The following is an 18739-nucleotide window of genomic DNA, read 5'->3' as shown; positions in this document are numbered from 1 at the left end:
AAACCAGGGAAATTGCTTAAGATCTGGAACAGTTCCCTGTTAATTTTGTGCTGCTGCTGTATGTAGAGCAGTACAGCAGAGCTTTATATAGGGTAGAAAAAATGCTTGCATGTGTTTGAAAGGAATACTGACTTGCTTTGCCTTTTTGAATAGTTAGTGGGATGTGCATATATTTCTTGTCCACAAAAACAATTTCCCATGAGTCCAGGGAGAATTTTCAGCAGAAGTACAGACATTTGAGCAGGGCAGGACTGAGGACTGACACACTGTCCTTCCAGCCATCCAGTTACACAGGCGGGATAAATCACCTTTTAATTGGAGACTGCATAGTCTGAATTGTATTTCTGCAACATTTCCTCAATATACAGCTGCACAAGGAATAAAGGGTGTGATAGCTTCTTTGCACCCTCTGTCACCTATATGCTCCCACCCAAATGACCAAACTTTAAATAATGATAAATTAGTTACTAGTGTTTATATTGCTCGGGCAGCCTATTTTCCTGCAGTAAGAAGCCAGCTAGGTGTCTCAGTTGTCATAGGGAGGCCACCTTCCTAAAAATTATGCCGTTCTCTGACCTGTTCTAGGTCTCACAGTTCAGGCTAATCATTGACAGGGCTTTTACGATCACAAGCTTTTAGTGAAGCTTTGATAAGACACTCCAGCAGTTCGTGGCAAATGAAGACAGTCTGCACGGTGGGGACTCCGGCGAACGAATGGATTTTTTTCAGCATCAGAGCAAGAAATCTGACTTTTAACACTGGCACTGTAAACCAGCGTAATGTGTGGCCGACGACTGGAGAGGTTCGTTGCTTTTTGGACATTAGTTTTCACAAAGACAGTTACAGGGCTTGCTGGAGAGGGAAGACCTGTGTGGAAAAAGGACCCACACTTCAGCCCTGTGAGTGAAACACAGATGTTTTTGTATGACACTTTCCCCAAAGAGTTTCTCTGGGGTGTAGGGACAGGGGCTTTCCAGGTGGAAGGCAGCTGGAGGGAGGATGGGAAAGGCTTCTCCATCTGGGACCGCTTCATCCACTCGGAACTCAGGGATCCTGACAGCACAGACGGTGACAGTTACACTTTGTTGGACAAAGATTTGTCTGCTCTGGATTTTTTGGGAGTTACTTTTTACCAGTTTTCAATTTCATGGTCAAGGCTTTTTCCCACTGGAGTGGTAGCAGCTCCCAATGAAAAAGGACTCCAGTATTATAACACCCTTATTGACTCTCTGCTCTACAGAAATATTGACCCCATGGTTACGCTGTACCATTGGGACCTGCCCTTGATGCTGCAAGAAAAATACGGGGGATGGAAAAATGAATCAGTAATTGATATCTTCAATGACTATGCCACCTTTTGCTTCCAGACCTTTGGGGATCGTGTTAAGTATTGGATTACAATCCACAATCCATATTTAATTGCTTGGCATGGGTATGGCACAGGTATTCATGCTCCTGGGGAGAAAGGGAAAATAACAACCGTCTACTCTGTAGGACACAATTTGATCAAGGTACAGTATAGTAAGATTTTACAAACTGATCTTGCACTGCCATGGGAAATTCTGGGAGGAATCAATCATGTAATCAATGTTTAAAAAAAATATGAAAGAATGTGAAAACACTGAGAAATAACCCTTAGCTAAGGCAGTCTTTTTTTAATCCTCATGTTGATTTTATTGTTGTTGTCAGAACAGCTGATTCAGTAATTACTTGTTTTAAAGTGCTTGTTTACCACTTTATTTAAATCAGGTTTTGCCTACAAAATCTGGCTATTAAAGAACATGATTTTATTTATTTATTCTCTCCACTTAGTTAAACACACTGACATGACCATTCATTTGGCTACACTAAAATAACTCTTCTATTAGTTTAAAATTAAATTTATTTGCATTTGCATATTGGATCAGTTCTATTAGCAATAGGGTATGTATATATAAATATGATTAGTTCCATCTTCGTAAAATCATATCTCAAAACATTTATTGCTAAACTAGCAAGGTCAGCAGTTTGGGCGTTTGTATATAAATATGATTAGTTCCATCTTCGTAAAATCATATCTCTAAACATTTATTGCTAAACTAGCAAGGTCAGCAGTTTGGGCGTTTGTAAAACCCAAATGTCCTCTTCAGTATTTGAGTTTCAAAATCACATTATTTCCATGATATTTTCAACATTTTAATTTTTATGTCAGTCTTATTTATCAGCTGTCTTCTGCAGAATTACACATCCAAAAATCTCAATCCCATGATGAACAGCTTCGACAGCTGCAGTACTGGATCTTAAGTTCATGGTATTCTTTCTTTAGGGAGGACAAAATGAGGTCTGAAGTGGGTCATATTTTTTAAGGAAAAAGTGCAGATGTTGTTCCTGGTATTCTCAATAACATTACAGAGTTTATAGCAACACCTCTGACAGATTATTAATTTCATCCTACAGAGTAGCTAGTTCGTATGCATAGGAGAGTATATTCTTATTTTCTCCTGCTATAATTTAAAACATTTTCTAATAACAGCAGTTTAATATAAGAATTAACAATATCAATACAGCATGTTTTTCATCTGTAGTGCTCAAAGTACTTTACAGAGCAGGTCACTATCCTGTCTCTGATAGAGCAGCTAGTATAATTCCCCCTGCTTAAACTACTCCTGTCTGTCACAAAGAGAATTTTTCTACTACCTACCATACATTATAAATGTAATTAATTAATAAATCTGAATATATTTGTCCTACAGAAAGAAGTATGCATGTAGGAAAAAATAGTTGCCAGAGTAGTTAAAAATATTCTGCAACTGACTGACCATTTCTGTTTCTTGTGTTTGCTTCTGGGTTTGAACCTGCAGAATTTTTCAGAAAATTCACACTGTAGTCAACAGTTTTACGTAGAAACATAGAAAAGTCATTGAGCACTCTGAATCACCAACCAATTTCAGGCTTGGCACAAGAATGATTTAGCTATTGAGATTTGTGAAGCATCTCAAAAGAACTGATGCTCAATCATTTGTTTCATTTTTCAAGTGCTATATAAAATATATTCAACATAATACATGTAAAAGATACAACGTAAGTTTTTAGCATTTCTTGCCTTCATTTCTGAGTAGCACGATCAAATCGGGGTACCAACTAGGCACTCTCTGCATTTTCCCACTCTGTAAAATCCGTGTAAGCAGCACACAGGGAGCGGTACCTCTGCTGGAGAATCAGTTGGGTGTTCCAGGAAGCCAAGCACAGCTGGGTCTGATACACAAATTACTGACCTAAGTTCCTTGGTCAATATTATTTAACTCTCAGACTTGATCTGATAGTTGTTCTAGTTTTAAATTGTGAATCTGAGTATAAAATAAATCACTTCTATGAAAGAGTTAATGAGATTTCCAGCAATACACAATCCATTGACTAGTATTTTATTATTCTTGGGCAGAAGTTATTTTTATGCCGTCTCTTTCTTGCAGCTCCATGAACATTACCTAAAGTATTAGCAGCTTATTCTCTTTCCGAAGATTTTAGGTCTTCATGAAGAATCTCAGATTTGTTGTTATGTATTTGAGGAACTGGAGTTTGATGTTCAGGGTTGGAGGTGGAATGGAAGCTCTTGAGATAGCAGTAGACATGAGTCAACTCTTCCTTACAATTTTTTTTTTTTAATAAAATGTAATTAAAGTCAGCCATTCTACAGAATTCATAGGTAGTATTATGTTTCAGTTCATTCATACACGGAGGGTGATAATTGTTACTGATCACTGTAAAGGACCTGATACTACTTCCATGGAAATAAATAGGAAATTTGGAAGTTTGACATTTACAAATTATAAATTCCTAAGGGATTCACTTAGATAAATCTCTATTCAGTTTTATGATCATTACCACTAACAGAAGGAGCATGTGGAATCTTATACCGAATGGAGAATGGCCGTCAAAAGTGTATCTCCCTTGTTCATTAAAGGAGACTGTACTTCCCAAAAGCGACATTGGAAAACAATTAATGATAACATGTAACTTGCCATGTGACATTTGAAAGACACATCAAAGAACATACAATAGCTATGAGCTTGCTCCTGAGGCAGCTGTCATACCAAGGCAGAGAAGAAAAAACTGCACACAGAAAACCGAAATGGTTTTCTTTGATTTTACAGTAAATAAATCTGACAAGAAGCAAGAAAATATAAAGCAGATGAATCATGGTTGGAGCTAAATGAGATATATACCTGATATATTATTATCATTTTCTCTGGATCTAGTTATGTTCTTTTATACTTAGATTGAGTTTTGTAAATATCACAAACTCCAGACCAAGCTGTCTTCTTTTCCTCCTCTGTATCAGTGCCCTCTGGGCAGTTCTGCCTTTACCATATAACGGGCAAAAAGGGGCTGCTTCTTTTTTTCCTGTTAAAGATCATTCACACTCCTTTTTATCTGACAGCAGAGCCCAGGACAAAACTGTCAGGATAGGGTCTCCCTAAAAATTTTCTTCATGGACACACCTCCGTATCTCATACTGGGAAAAGGCAATAAATTCACTTTCAAACATGGTGTCTCCATATAGATCCGTCCACAGACCAGGTTCATCTCTGTGCCCAGCTGCATTACTCCCAGCTCTTTGGTAGCTCTCCCTATGCCAGGACCTCTTCTTTATGGACACTGCTGCCTTTGGGATCTTTGGATGAGCATGTCCCAGAGAAGTCCGATAATTCATTCTCCTTAAAAACAAATTTCTACAGAATGAAGGGGGAATAGTTCTTATCTCTGTGTCCAACCAGACACTTTCTTCCCTTCCTCCAAAGGGGCCTCCTTTCCTCAGGATCTAGAAAGATGAAGCTACACCAGTGCCCGTATTTCTTACAGGAGGGAAATCTGTCTGCATCAGGTACGGCTCTAGGGTGGACAGCAGAGTGGTCTATGCTTGTAAATGTCTTCACTGGAACATTTTTCAACCACTAGTAGCCATAGCCACCAGTGATGAGGTTAAATTCAGCCCTGATTCACACTTTTTTCATATGATTTGTTATTTTCAGGTTAGCTTTCTTATTATTCTTGGAAATTGTGAGGAAAACCAAAATCCAAATGCAAGACGGTTAGCATACGACAAACTTCGTAGTAAAGCCTCAGTCCTTCAAACCACCCTCTTAGAAATTTAGCTGCCTACATCTCAAGAGCCCTTTTTTTCTTCACAAGGACTGAGCTTCAAAGTCAGTTTGCAAAATAAAGGCTTTAACTCTACTGACGACATGTCATCTTTACTACAGACCAAAAGGGCCTTGAATTGAAATATACTCTCCAAATAAGCCACACACACCTGGCCTTCTTCTGAAGTGATACTTAACACCATCATCATCAGACTCTGCATTCTAGGTCTTCATGGTTTAAAAAACAAATAATTAAACATGAAGCCAGAATAATTTTACTAACATTTTTTAAATTCTAGTTTTCCTAAATATTCTTGCCCTCCAGCACACTAAAACAACTCCATATACCTCTGACATTGTTTTGAGTGCTCATTGCTGAGACATTCAAGGAAAATTGCTTGACTTTGACATATCTTAAGAATTTGAAAGTATTGGTCTTTCAATAGTAAGCTTTGTGTACATACATGATAAATTACAGGATCAGAGTTTGAAGAAGAGAGGAGAACAATACTGTTGTCTTGATTTTATTAAATTGACTTATCCAGGCTTTTTACAGGGTTAATACTAACTGACTTAGCAGTCCCTCTGACTTTCAAGTCTATGGAATAATTTCTATATTAATGTGTCACATGTATCTGGAATAAATACACAATATTGATCTAGCTTTCACTGTGTACTTAGCCTTGACATTTGTCCTTGATCTAACAAGGAAAGTGAAAGATTAGGGATTAAACTCTAACTGAAAAAAGATTAGTTGAGATTTACTCAAAACAGCCGATTTGAGCTATGATACAGCTTTTAAATTGATGTTTGTTTCATATGTGGTCTTACAAAATAAATTATATTAATCAATTGGTTCCATCAACAGTAAGTTTGCACTTAGCAAACACCTTCCACCTGAGAATGTTAAGCTGCTTTACAGATAATTAACAATTTAGAACAGAATTATAGACAAGCAAATGTTATTGTCTCTACTATGCCTGTAGCAGCCCTTACTACAGACAGTGAGAATTTTTTTTCCATAGAGTTAACCCTCAGAATTAAGAGGTATCAGTGACACATGTGAATTTGTGTATGGGAATCCTATCTTGACTCATTAAATTTAATTATTTGTACTTGAAGTCTGCTCCTGTAGAATTATACCTGTGGCTGTATTCTCTACTGTAGACAACTTTTTTACTAGAAATTTTACTTTTTTTCTGATCAACCTCCTGAAAATATGTATGAATACAATGACTTGTCCCTGATTGTCTTTTACATGTCAGTATTGCATTCTAATTAGCTGGGGTTTGGCAAAGCCATCTTTCTCCACTTCACCTAGAAATGTGTGATTGCTAAGATTTACCTGGTGCTGTTGTCACGCTGCTTGGCACTGTGCATAACGCAGCTGGCTTCAGCAGGGTTTTTCTTGTTAAGCCAATGCAACCATATATCTTTGGCTAAACAATGGTGTTAGTAGCCTGTGTCTGGGGAAAAAAAAAATACTAACCAGGTGAGAAATCACTAGAGGCAGAGAACAAAGCAAGTCTGGCCTCAGCGGTCACCCTGGGCTGGAGGGACCTCCAGGAGGGGACAGCAAGGATAACTGAGGAAATGGCCCTGACTGCTTAAATTTTCTGATGAGACAAGTAAGAAATCCATTTTATAATATTTTAACTGTATCTTGCAATTTGCCTGTGAGTACAGTTTTGCTGACTTCCCTTTTCAGCTACAGAACCTGCATTTCAAAGGTTAATGTTACTTTATCAGTATTTTCAAAGACAGACCTTGAACAAATGTTACGGGCATGACCTTAGAAACCATAAATAACTGATACACAAAATTCCACAAACTGTAATTCTTTGGTGCTCCCTAGCTTAACCAAATATCTACCACATCAGGTCTTCTGTTTTTTTAAACTGTCAAGGCTGGTGTTTCTAGATATATTAACTGAAATTATAGTCAAAGGTAAGCAATGCTGTTTGGCTTGGTAATGGTGGTGATCTAATGGCACTCTGAGTGTTTCACAATGCTTCTCGATGTTTTTTATGGGTGCAGTTATTTTCTTTCTGGCTTAAGAGTGTAAAGCCACACTTCAGGAATAAGGTAAACCCTGAGTTACTTGACAACTCCTCAGCTGGGAGAGATCAGCTCCCTTCCCTTGTGTCAGATCTTCTGGTGTGATTCATGCTGTGATCCAGAATCACCCTTCTCTGACACCCGAGCTCTCCCCTTTTCCTATGGGACTTTGACAATGCTAGTGGTCCTTCAGGCTGTCGTGTATTCTTTTTTTTGTGTAAATTTCAGCTGCCGTATTCTCTTATTTAAGTAATTAGCAACTTGACATTTAAAGGTAAATAGAGTGTGTGACAATGTTAAGCATTCTAAAACAGGATGATAATCAGAAAAATGGAATTAAGATGTGATACAAGGTATGCTTTGTCACTAACATGAGTAGCAAAACTTCTGTCTGTCCCAGGGCAGTCAATATTTGGCCAGCTACAAGTACTAAAACATGCCATACCCAATAGAACTTACGAGATACTGCTGCCAAATTACCTTTTGAAACCAAGGTGTTGTTGCTCTCTACTTCAAATGAAGCTTCATTCTGTGCTGTTGCATGTGCTGTCAGAAAAAATATTATTATAGCAGCTTCAAAGAAGGAATGAACTAAAATTCTGGATCAAAATTCTCATACAGAACTGTGAAACTTGACGTTTGGGTTCAAACTTCACAGCTGGGTCCTTTCTCTTAAGTTTTTACATTTATTTGATTACACAATTATTTGTGTATTTTTTTTAAATTAATTTTTTTTAAATTAAAAATTAATATTATTTGATTACACAAATATCAAAAGTTGAACACTTGCTCATATGATTAGGCCAAACTAAACCAAATCGAAGTATATCCCAAGAAGAGGGATGGGGTGGATGTAGTTTGAAGAGAGTAAATCCAGGTAGCCCCCATAGCACAGAGCAGTTAATAGCACACAGCCAACATGGACAAAGGACACATCATTTGAGATGCATAATTTATGGAACAATTTTGAAGATGGTTTAAAATTTTAACTGTATCAGGAATCACTGCTTGACAAAGAAAGACATAGATGGGACTGTCTAGATCATGGAGATCAAATCCCACCATGAACAGCTGTTTAGTCCCAAAGTGTCTGTGTAACAGCTATTCACATCCCTGCTGGGACTGCTCGTGAAATTTAGACCTATATGAAAAGGCAAAAAGCCACAGCCTTGATGTGTTATAGGAACACCACGCATGAGATACCGAGCATTACCATCATCTTGAGGTACCTTGCAGTATAACAGCAATTACCCTTTACGACTATGCAGGGTAATTAGTGTGCCTTAACTGTTTGTTAATATTTCCATAGAGGCCTGTGGTGAATCAGATGCAGCCACCTGCCTGTCTAGCTGCCAATGTGCACAGATGTGTTAGAGACTTACAATGTAATGCTGTTTTTCTCTCATCAGGCTCACGCAAAAGTTTGGCATAACTACAAAAAACACTTTCGACCATATCAGAAGGGGATGATGTCCATAGTATTGGGATCCCACTGGATTGAACCTAACAAATCGGAAGATGCTTTGGACATTTCTAAATGTCAGCAGTCTATGGAGAGAGTACTCGGATGGTTTGCTAAACCCATCTATGGGGACGGTGATTATCCAGAAGAACTGAAAAATAAATTCTCATTTTTGCCACGGTTTACTGAGGATGAAAAAAACTACATAAAGGGAACAGCTGACTTCTTTGCATTTTCCTTTGGTCCTAATAACTTTAAACCTCCAAACACTCTACCAAAAATGGGACAAAATTTGTCACTCAATTTGAGGGAAGTACTGAACTGGATTAAACTGGAGTACAACAGTCCTCGAATCTTGATTGCAGAGAATGGCTGGTTCACTGACAGCCATGTGAAAACAGATGACACCACAGCCATCTACATGATGAAAAACTTCATTAATAAGGTTTTACAAGGTTTGTACACAAGTTAGTTGTTGGATTTTTGCAGGGCTTTTTATGATCATTTGATACTAAGCTCTGTAATGATTTAATCATTTTTTTAAAGAGATAATGGTGACTAAGTTAATTATTAATTATTTATACTGCATCAGTACAAGTCATGGATCAGGATCTACTTGTTCTAGGTGTTGTACAAGCACAGAAAAAAAGACAGTCCCTGTCCCAGAAAGCTGAAGTCCAACATCTGTGTTGGTCAGAAATTAATGAAAACAAATTTATTGGATATCCCTTTTCACTGCTGACAGTCTGCCTGTAAAACCGTTGTGCAGGTACATACCTTGACAACGGGAAGATGAGACCGTGACTACAGACTGTCATTGCCATGCTGGGGTCCTATTCCAACGTAAAATGCATGAAGGGAATCAGCAGGAGAAGGGCAATCATTTTTCAGGATTATTGCATGCCAAACAGAATAAGTTTTAATAACATAGTTTTAAACTTGCTATTTGCCCTTCATAAAGCCAGTGTACAGGAGTGCTCTCTGAAGGCAAAAGATTTAATTTTGTATGAAATATAAACACTGTTAGTACCTAAAGCCTTTGCAAAACCAGTATTTCTTTTCCCCCTCACCCAGTTTGTAGGTTTGGCACTGGAAGAGGGACAGCTTCTGGTCCCAGAGCCATCCCCCCAGCAGGCTGCCCCACTGCTGGTGCCATGCTGCAGCTACGGAGTGGCTCGGGTGCCTTTGCAAAAACCTTTCTTATCCTCAGAAAAGGGAAAATACGAGTAATTGTTTACTCTGATGCCAAGTCAGGAAGTACCGTATCATCAACAAATGTAATTAAGCTCCAAATGGAGGTTATCCAGATATATTTAAAGTTGGTTCAAATTATAAACTGCACATAGCACAACTGTGCGCTGTGTCCTGCCTTCTCCAGATTTGGAGGAGTTACGTTCCAGTATTTGGTTTATGATATTTTAAATACTGCAGTGACACAGCAGGGAAGTCTAGATGCAGGCCTGGATCTGGAGATGTGGAACAGGTAAATTTTTGGACACATACATAAGAAAATCCACAGCGTGTTCTTTTTTTTAAATCGCCTACAGCAGACCTGCTGTAATAACCATCCGTGAATTCACGCTTCTGAAATACTTGGTCAATGTTCAGCCAATAACTGTTTCTCAAGAACTGTCAGCTACATTATTATGTATGCAGATACTTCAATCTCCTCTGCAAAATACAAGATTATCTCTTAACACATTTTTCATGAAGCAAACTTTTAATTTGTCTGATCAGGAATAACACTTGGAACACATTTTCATATTTTTGCTTACAGAGAAGTGAGGTATAAACTTGCTGCTTGCAGCAAAATCAGTTAGATCATGGTAACCTCAAAATATCATTTATAGAGGCCAAATTGTAATGGGATGGTGACTGCTGAGATAGCATGTAGCAGGCTATAAGGAGCTATACTCACGTGTGTGTGCTCAAGGAGAGCGCTGTAAACTTTGCACTGTACGTCTGTAACTCACGGCACTGTGAGTCATGAAAATATATGGTGTGTAACATCACCATTGCAATGAACTGACCTCAATCATGACATAAGTATGCAATTTAAACCACAGCTTCTTAGCAGCATGCATACGCCCGTCGGTGCTGAACCTATTACTCCTACAGGACTCCAAGGCTCCGCCTATAGCAGGCATAGAAATGCCTTGAGATCGCCTTCTGTGGCTGTCACCTCTGGTGACACAGGGACCTTAACTCCCAACTTCGTCTGCCTTCAGCCCCTCGTTCCTGCCCCCAGCCACCCCCTTGTTTTTTAGGAGGAATTTCTTATCCCCACCCTAACGCTCAGTGAGGATCCTGACCTCTGTTCCTGCCCTCTCCTTTCAGTGTCACTGCAGACAATACTGTGGACATGCTTTCGTGCCGATCCACAGGATCTCTACCTATCACCCACCTGTTAATTCTTTTTACTGCAAAATATACACTAAATAGCACTTTTCCCCCTACCCATTTAAACTGCCAGAATTTCTCATCTAGGCATGAAGCATCTCAAGTACCACAGCATTTTTTGCTCTGACAGTTAAACCTAGCTCCCATGCATTCAGTATGCATCTAGGAAAAAATATTTTTTTTCTCTGTTGTACCTTATGCTGTCCCTGTATGTCTACTTCCATTTGTTCAACCTTCCTCACTGCAGACACAAAGTACTCATCTTTACTTGCAAGGCTTGTCTGGCCTGTCTCTTCATCCTCTACATCATTCTCCACCTCTGTGTTTTGCAATTGGTATTTTCAGGCATTTTTGTACTTTGTCCCATGGGTTCCCTAATATTTACGAGTCGTTTTTCTTGAAAATACATGCCATTGTATTGCTTCGTTACATTCCCTCTTCTCCTTACCAGTATTCTGGCCTTGTCTGTCAGCTTCTTGTATATTTACACTGCAAGCTCTTGGGCTTTCTGCTTGCTTCATCCAGCAGCTAGTAAAATACCATGGTGACCGTCAGTGCTGCTGGGTGCCTTGTCGCTCTGCTGCAGGGACACAAGCACTGCAAAACTGCCCCCTGCTGAAGCTGCAGCGTGGTGTGCACAGTGAAAAGTACTGACAAAATCAGGCAAAGCAGCATTGGGCAAGAACAGAGCTTTAAACGAGAATACTTTGGGTTTATTCCTTGGCTTGCCCTCAGTGGACTTCAGGTAAAATGTGGCCGTTCGTCTGCCTGTGTCAAAATCCTTGGTAACCCCCCTTGGTCACTGCTTTGCCCTTAATATTCCAGCCCTTACAAGGTTAACCTGAGCAGTGATCACGAGTTATTTCCTGGCTTAAAGCTGGCGACAGGCAGCTAATGTTGACCATGGAGCCTGGACTTTTTCTTCCAGGCTGCCAGCTGGCACACGCTGTAAGTGGGTAACGAACGTCACGTTAGCTGGTGTCCAGCGAGAAGCTGTTTTGGAAGTTCTGCTGCCCTGCCTGGGGAATTGGGTCCCACATCTGAGAAAGCAGCCATTTTGTCATCTTTCTCATATATATATAAAAGATTATATGTGTGCTCCTTTGCAAGGCAGAGGGACATAAGATTGTCTGAAGAAACACGCATGTGCTGCATTTATGCTGTGAAGAAATGAAGCGCTTCAGTCTCTGGGTAGATCAACTCAGCTTCTTCTAAAGTCATCACATGTCCCATACCAACATAGTTAATGTGTCAATCTAGAAGCTGGATAGACATTCCTAAATGTTAGAGCTTGCAGAGATCTTTAATAAAGGTAGGGAATTTTAGCTTCATGACAAATACAAAGTCACAGACTAGATCAACTGTTCCACCTTTAAGTTTTAGTCATGATTCTCTAATATTATTGCTATATATTACTTGCAAATCATCAAACACAACCTAAAATGTGGATGTGGCATAATACTTCATGTTTGCTCAGAGTAGAAATGAAGCATCCTACAGTAATTTAATTCCTTAAGGAACTAGTGGTGTACCTATTTTTTAATGAATAAACGCTAAGATATATAATGCCTGTCACAGTTTTGCAATGAATGACAATGGGCCAATAACCCTATGAGCGTTGAGAAAACCTTCAAGATTTTCAAAGTGATCAGACCTTTCTTGTAAATATCTCTTTTATATGTTAGAGAACTAAATGTAAGACTCATGGATATTACTTTCTCTTACGCAGCTATTAAACATGACAACATAGACGTGTTCGGTTACACGGCCTGGTCACTCCTTGATGGCTTTGAATGGCAACATGCTTACAACATCAGGCGTGGATTGTTTTATGTAGATTTCAATAGCGAAAAAAAGGAAAGGATTCCCAAATCATCTGCACTTTATTATAAACAAATCATACGAGAAAATGGCTTTTTCCCAAGGGAGTCTACCCCAGGCTTGCAAGCTCAGTTCTCCTGTGACTTCTCCTGGGGTATCACCGAGTCTGTTCTCAAGGTAAGCATAAAATCCCGGGAAGACCGCTGGAGGCGGAGCGATCAACAACTTAACTTTGTGAATAAATGCCTGCGTATGGCACCTTGCATTCAGGAATCTCAGTGCACGCTGCAAACAGAAGTTAAGCCTAGCCATAACTGCATAGGTTTCATTTTGTGTACTTTACAGCTTTTTGAGTGAGCTAGTCACAGCATGCTGGGTGCTCCTGCAGCAGCAAGCCCCGCTGCGGGAGCCCGTCCAAGGCTGGCCCCCCCCTTGCCCTCCCTCTGCTCGTGCCTCCGTGTGGCACAGCAGATCGGGAAACATCAGACCAAGAAGTTGACCCCAACCGATTGTTCCTGGGTTATTTTTCAACCAGGGGAGTTTCCCAATCTAGTTTGCAGCGTGGCCATAGGGATGCCTATGACAGCGTGACGGAGCGGGTGGCACAGAGCAGGGACAAGGTGGTTGTGCGGAGGATAGCAGAGCTACCTGCAGGCTTGAGGGCTCATCTAAAATCACTGAATGAAGCAGAAACAGATTCTTGTGTTGAGCCTGGCTCTAAGTGACACTTAGACATGTGGGTAACAAGCTATTCTTTAGAAAGATTTACACCACAGGTGAAGATAACAAACATCAGCACATATAGCTTTTACCATCTGAGCTCATGTTTGAAAACGGATCACACCACCTCTTCTCCAAACTGGTTCCTACAGTATCTATTTCTACTTTAAATTTGGTAGATAAGCTAACTGTATGTATGGCCAGTGTTGGGATACTCTTTTTGTCATCGCACACAGAAAGATAGTCCAATGACTAACATCAGCCTCAAAAAAATAACAACAAATCTCCACAATTTAACCTATTCATTGACGACCAATGGAAAAAAAGTAAGGCTTCTATATATGTTGTTAATACACAGCATGGAGAAGTCAGTTTTCTTTAAAAAATCAGATTTAATCTAAGTATTTTAAGCTTCGCTGTATTGTATTCCAAATCCAAAGTATTTTTAAAAATTGGAATAGAAAACAAAAAAAAAAATCATGTGCTACACAGAGCCTTGTTAACTAGCAGGAGATATAACCAAATGCTGCAAGCTGTCTGCGTCAGGTATTTGCACAGGCAGGACTACCAGTAAGGCCAGGAAATACTATGCCAGTTTCACAAGGTTGATCTTGTCAGCAGTGGCAAAATAATCCGTGCCTGCCTTGTATATGCCCTGGTGCTTGTTCTTACCACCCTGCTCTTCTGCCAGCTGCCTGAGAACTGCTGTTTGCATGACCACAGAGTGAACTCAATCAGGGAGATGTATCTCTGTGAAACTATAATTTGTGCAGGCTAATGGCAGGGCAAATGCCAGCATGTAGCTGAATAGAGAGTGCAATTTTCATGTTTTCTGTAGATGAAGGAACAGAACGGGTACTACCACTAGCACAGACAAACCCCACGTAGGTGAGGTTACCCTCTTCCCCTCGAGGCGTCTAAGTGGGACCTTCCGACATCCAGCACTAATCCTACAGCCAAACACAGGCAGAAACACAGCCTACGAGCAGGCATTTGTTTAATTAAACCCCATTGTAACACATTGTTTTATTTCCACAGGCAGAATCTGTGGCTTCCTCACCGCAGTTCTGTGATTCCAGCCTGTACCTCTGGAATGTCACAGGAGATGGGCTCCTGCACAAAGTTAAAGGGGTGAAGCTAAGAACCCGACCAGCACAGTGCACGGATTTTGTCAGTATTAAAAGGCAACTTGACCTCCTGGAAAAAATGAAAGTCACCCATTACAGATTTGCACTTGACTGGTCACTAATTTTACCCAATGGAGATTTGTCCGTGGTCAACAGGCAAGTTCTTAGGTATTACAGATGCGTGGTCAGTGAAGTGCTGAAACTCAATGTCCAGTCCATGGTCACCTTATATTATCCAACTCATGCCTACCTGGGCCTACCAGGACCTTTGCTGCAGACAGGAGGATGGTTGAACCAGTCTACTGCCTATGCTTTTCAAGACTATGCAGCTTTATGTTTTCAGGAACTTGGCGATTTGGTCAAACTTTGGATTACAATAAATGAGCCTAACCAGCTAAGCAATGTCTACAATAGGAGCAGCAATGATACGTATCGGGCAGCACACAATTTATTAATAGCACACGCCATGGCCTGGAGAATATATGATGAGCAGTACCGGTCCTTTCAGTATGGCAAGGTGTCCCTGTCCCTGCATTCAGACTGGGCTGAGCCTGCCAACCCCTACTTTGAATCTCATTCAAGAGCTGCCAGCAGGTTTCTTCAGTTTGAAATAGGCTGGTTTGCCAATCCCATATTTAAGACTGGGGACTATCCAGCTATGATGAGGGAATACATCAACTTTAAAAACAGAAAAGGCCTCTCATACTCTTCTTTGCCGTCTTTCACAAGAGAGGAAAAGCAGCTTGTCAAAGGTGCAGCTGACTTTTACGCGCTGAATCATTTCACCACCAGATTTGTGATTCATGAACCTCAGAATGGGAGCCAGTATGAATTTGATCGTGACATTCAGTTTCTGCAGGACATCACCTGCCTGAGCTCCCCTTCTCGTTTGGCAGTGGTGCCCTGGGGAGTGCGCAAAGTTCTCAGGTGGATTAAACAAACCTATGGTGACATCGATATTTACATCACAGCAAACGGAATAGATGACCAGTCCTTAGACAACGATGAACTTCGAAATTATTACCTGGGAAAATACGTACAAGAGATTTTAAAAGGTGAGTATATGATAGATTCAAGCTCCCCAGAGCCATTTCCCTGGCACAGATGCAGGCATGCCCTAAGCAAGCACCTAACACTTGCCCTAGACCAAGCAAGCGGCTCCAGTTGAGATGCAAGGACTCACCATCAGCATTCACCCCCTGAGGGGCCTGATTCTGCAGTCATGCTCAGGGCAGATACAACACAAAGCAATGCCACTGAGCCTCTCACGTGAAATGCAGCCACGGCTGCTTCCAGTTTAAACCACTTGAGAAGCCATCTGGGCATGCATATACAGCAGAGCAGTTATTCAGAAGTTTGTAGCATGTGGCACTTCATACCAACAACTCCCAAGAGACAACTCTATTTTCTACTCTACAAATAAAGGTGGGAGCCTCCTTACTTGCTTGCTGAACTAGAGTCATTGGACAGGAAAGCACAAGCAAGTCCAAGGAGACCTGGAGGGACATAAAGAAGAAATACAGCAGGTCACCAGTTTTTTTAAGGAGCTGTTGTTGAAGGGAGTCAAACTCCAGTTCCTGTTCCACTACTTGCTTTGTCCTGGGCACCTACAGAAATCTAGTTCTTCATTTTAGAGAAAAAATTAGGAACAATTATGGAGGTAGAGGACAAAAATGTTCAAGACAATGATCTTCAGCAATAGCTTATTGTATAAGAAATGCTGCAGGGACCTTGCCCCTCCCATCCCTCTTCCTCCAGCCAAATGGTAAAAGGAAAGCAGTGAGCCACAGGATACCAGTACCTCAGTGCCTGAACCATGCAGCCCAAATGAGATGTACAGTACATCCCCGAGCTCACTGTTCCCTGATGGTGAGCGCTAGCAAGTTCCCTGATCAGGACATGTGGCATCTAAAAGCTCTTCTGAGGCACCTGTGCCCAAACCTAGTCTACTTTATCATGGTTTCTCCTCCCTAGGAGCTAGCTACGTAAAAAATGAGATGGATCTACTCATGGCTAAGCATGGCTTCAGATTACTTTGAGACACCAACAAGAAATAACGCATTCCCCCACCAGTGCTTAGCTCTTTCTCAATTACTACAGAACTAATGAGCATTTGCTTATTTATTTGCCATGCTGATTTCATATTGCAAACAAGAGAACAATAAGTTATTTAAGGAAAGGGTTGTTTAAGGGGGACTTCATCATAGCATTCCCATTATGATTTTCAGATAGCATGACTTTATAGTACTCACAAAAAGATTCTCACAATTTACAGTGTTCTTAACCTGGGTCACATCTCCGACTATGCTCTCTGCTTACAGAGGAGAGATGTTTACTTTACTCACCAAGGCTGCTATTCACGATTTCATAATTTTCACCAGACACTTGGGTGCAGCAGTATAACGTACGTACAGTCACAAATCCTGCAGGGCTGACCAGCTGGGTTTGGAGGAGGGCACAAATTTTTGGAAAGCTCCTCTCATGGCACAGATGAGCAGCTGCTCCCCTGGAATCATCACAGCTGGGTTCAATAAAGAGCAGCATCTGCCTTCTCCCAGGAAAGCGAGCTCCCAGCACTAACCCTGTTCAAATCCAGCTTTCACAAAGTAGGTCCAGAAAATTACCAAATTCTATTTTTTTTAAAACAGTGATGCACTGTTTCTACTTAAGACAGTTGAGTATTAGTAGAAGCATTTAAGTGTTACCTAAATATTTTATGATGCAATTACACTTTTTGTATTGATAGATTAATCATTTGAAAGCTGAACTCATTACCAGAAAGTCTGCAGGTCATACAAGGTTTTATTAACATTTGGCTTGGGTTTTGTTTTTTTTTTTTCTCTTCCCAGCATACTACATTGATAAGGTCAAGATTAAAGGCTACTATGCATTTAAACTGACTGAAGAAAAATCTAAACCCAGATTTGGATTCTTCACTTCAGATTCAAAAGGAAAGCCTTCAATAAAATTTTACAATAACCTGATCAGCAACAACGGCTTTCCTGCTGACTATTCAGTCTGTCGTCCCTCCAACCAAGAAAGGCAGTGTAGCTTCTGCTTGTTTATTTCTCAGAAGAAGCCATTAATATTTTTTGCCTGCTGCCTTTTCTCTACCCTTATCTTGCTTTTAACCATTATTTTTTTTCAAAAAAGAAAAAGAAGAAAACGTTTTAAGGCAAAAAGCATCCGGTGCATCTGTGTTTCATTTTAAAAAGGGGGCACAAGCTCACTTTCAGTGAGATCCATCACTGTTTGGATTCTACAGAGGACGATGCAGATCAGACAACTGTAGAAAAGCACTACATGAGTCACTCCAGTCACACACCCAAGCATTTAGTTTGAAAATGGAAAGTAGTTGTATGCACAGGAAGAAGAGCTATGATGACATTTGTTTCTGTTGAAATTACTTTTATCCACCTACTGTACACAGAAAATAAAATGCAACTATTAAAAAAAATGAAAGAAGAACATTTTATGACTATCCTGTGCCTTGGAATAACTTTTCAAACAGTTTGACTTGAAAAGATACTAAGCTGAGAGAACTGATATGCACTTTTCTATGAACGTCTGGACCAAAGAGTTTTGTGATGTATATTCATGTTATCAACGTCGTTGAGCATGAAACTGCAGTTGTTTGAGTTTACAAATAAAAGTATTATTAAACCCCACAAACTTTCAACTACGTACACCACCAAGAATGGAATATCCTGGGCCACCTTCTGAAGATAACTTGGATTTGTTCTTTTAGAGGTAACTCTGTTACTGACCAGCATACTTGGATCTCTTACATATCGGGTGAAGCAGAGATCAGACATTAACATTTTAAGCAAATGTAACAGGACCCACAAGAGACAAGTCAACATAATATACAATCGCTGTTTTTCATCTCCAAAACCAGGAAGCCATAAAAAGTTTTACTAGCAGAGAACATCAAAATAAAGCTTAAAAAAATTAAATAAAAAATAACCCACTCAAGAAAGTGATGAATGTAACTCTAAATTGCACTTTTTCATAGAAATGAATCTGTATTA

At 40.1% G+C, this 18739-nt stretch overlaps 1 protein-coding gene across 1 annotated transcript; it reads left to right on the top strand.

Annotated features, from left to right (window-relative positions):
- Positions 1–675: 675 nt before the first annotated feature.
- On the top strand, positions 676–18687 carry KLB (klotho beta). The gene is made up of 5 exons (XM_040587215.1): positions 676–1511; positions 8588–9095; positions 12770–13038; positions 14620–15763; positions 17558–18687. The coding sequence occupies exons 1-5, from the start codon at positions 780–782 to the stop codon at positions 17917–17919; spliced, it is 3015 nt and encodes a 1004-aa protein (XP_040443149.1). The 5' UTR covers positions 676–779; the 3' UTR covers positions 17920–18687.
- The last annotated feature ends 52 nt before the right edge of the window (positions 18688–18739 follow it).

Source organism: Falco naumanni, chromosome 1 (genome assembly GCF_017639655.2).
Source record: "Falco naumanni isolate bFalNau1 chromosome 1, bFalNau1.pat, whole genome shotgun sequence".
In the NCBI taxonomy this organism is placed as follows: Eukaryota; Metazoa; Chordata; class Aves; order Falconiformes; family Falconidae; genus Falco; species Falco naumanni.
Note: the sequence above shows the minus strand (reverse complement) of the source record. Positions and strands in the feature narration are given on the sequence as shown.

Bases quoted from the DNA above. Each gene is read 5' to 3' on its own strand.
- KLB (XM_040587215.1), top strand. From the start codon at position 780: ATGTGTGGCCGACGACTGGAGAGGTTCGTTGCTTTTTGGACATTAGTT. The intron at 1,512-8,587 runs GTACAGTATAGT...TTCTCTCATCAG, and splicing joins TAGGACACAATTTGATCAAG to GCTCACGCAAAAGTTTGGCA. The intron at 15,764-17,557 runs GTGAGTATATGA...TTCTCTTCCCAG, and splicing joins CGTACAAGAGATTTTAAAAG to CATACTACATTGATAAGGTC.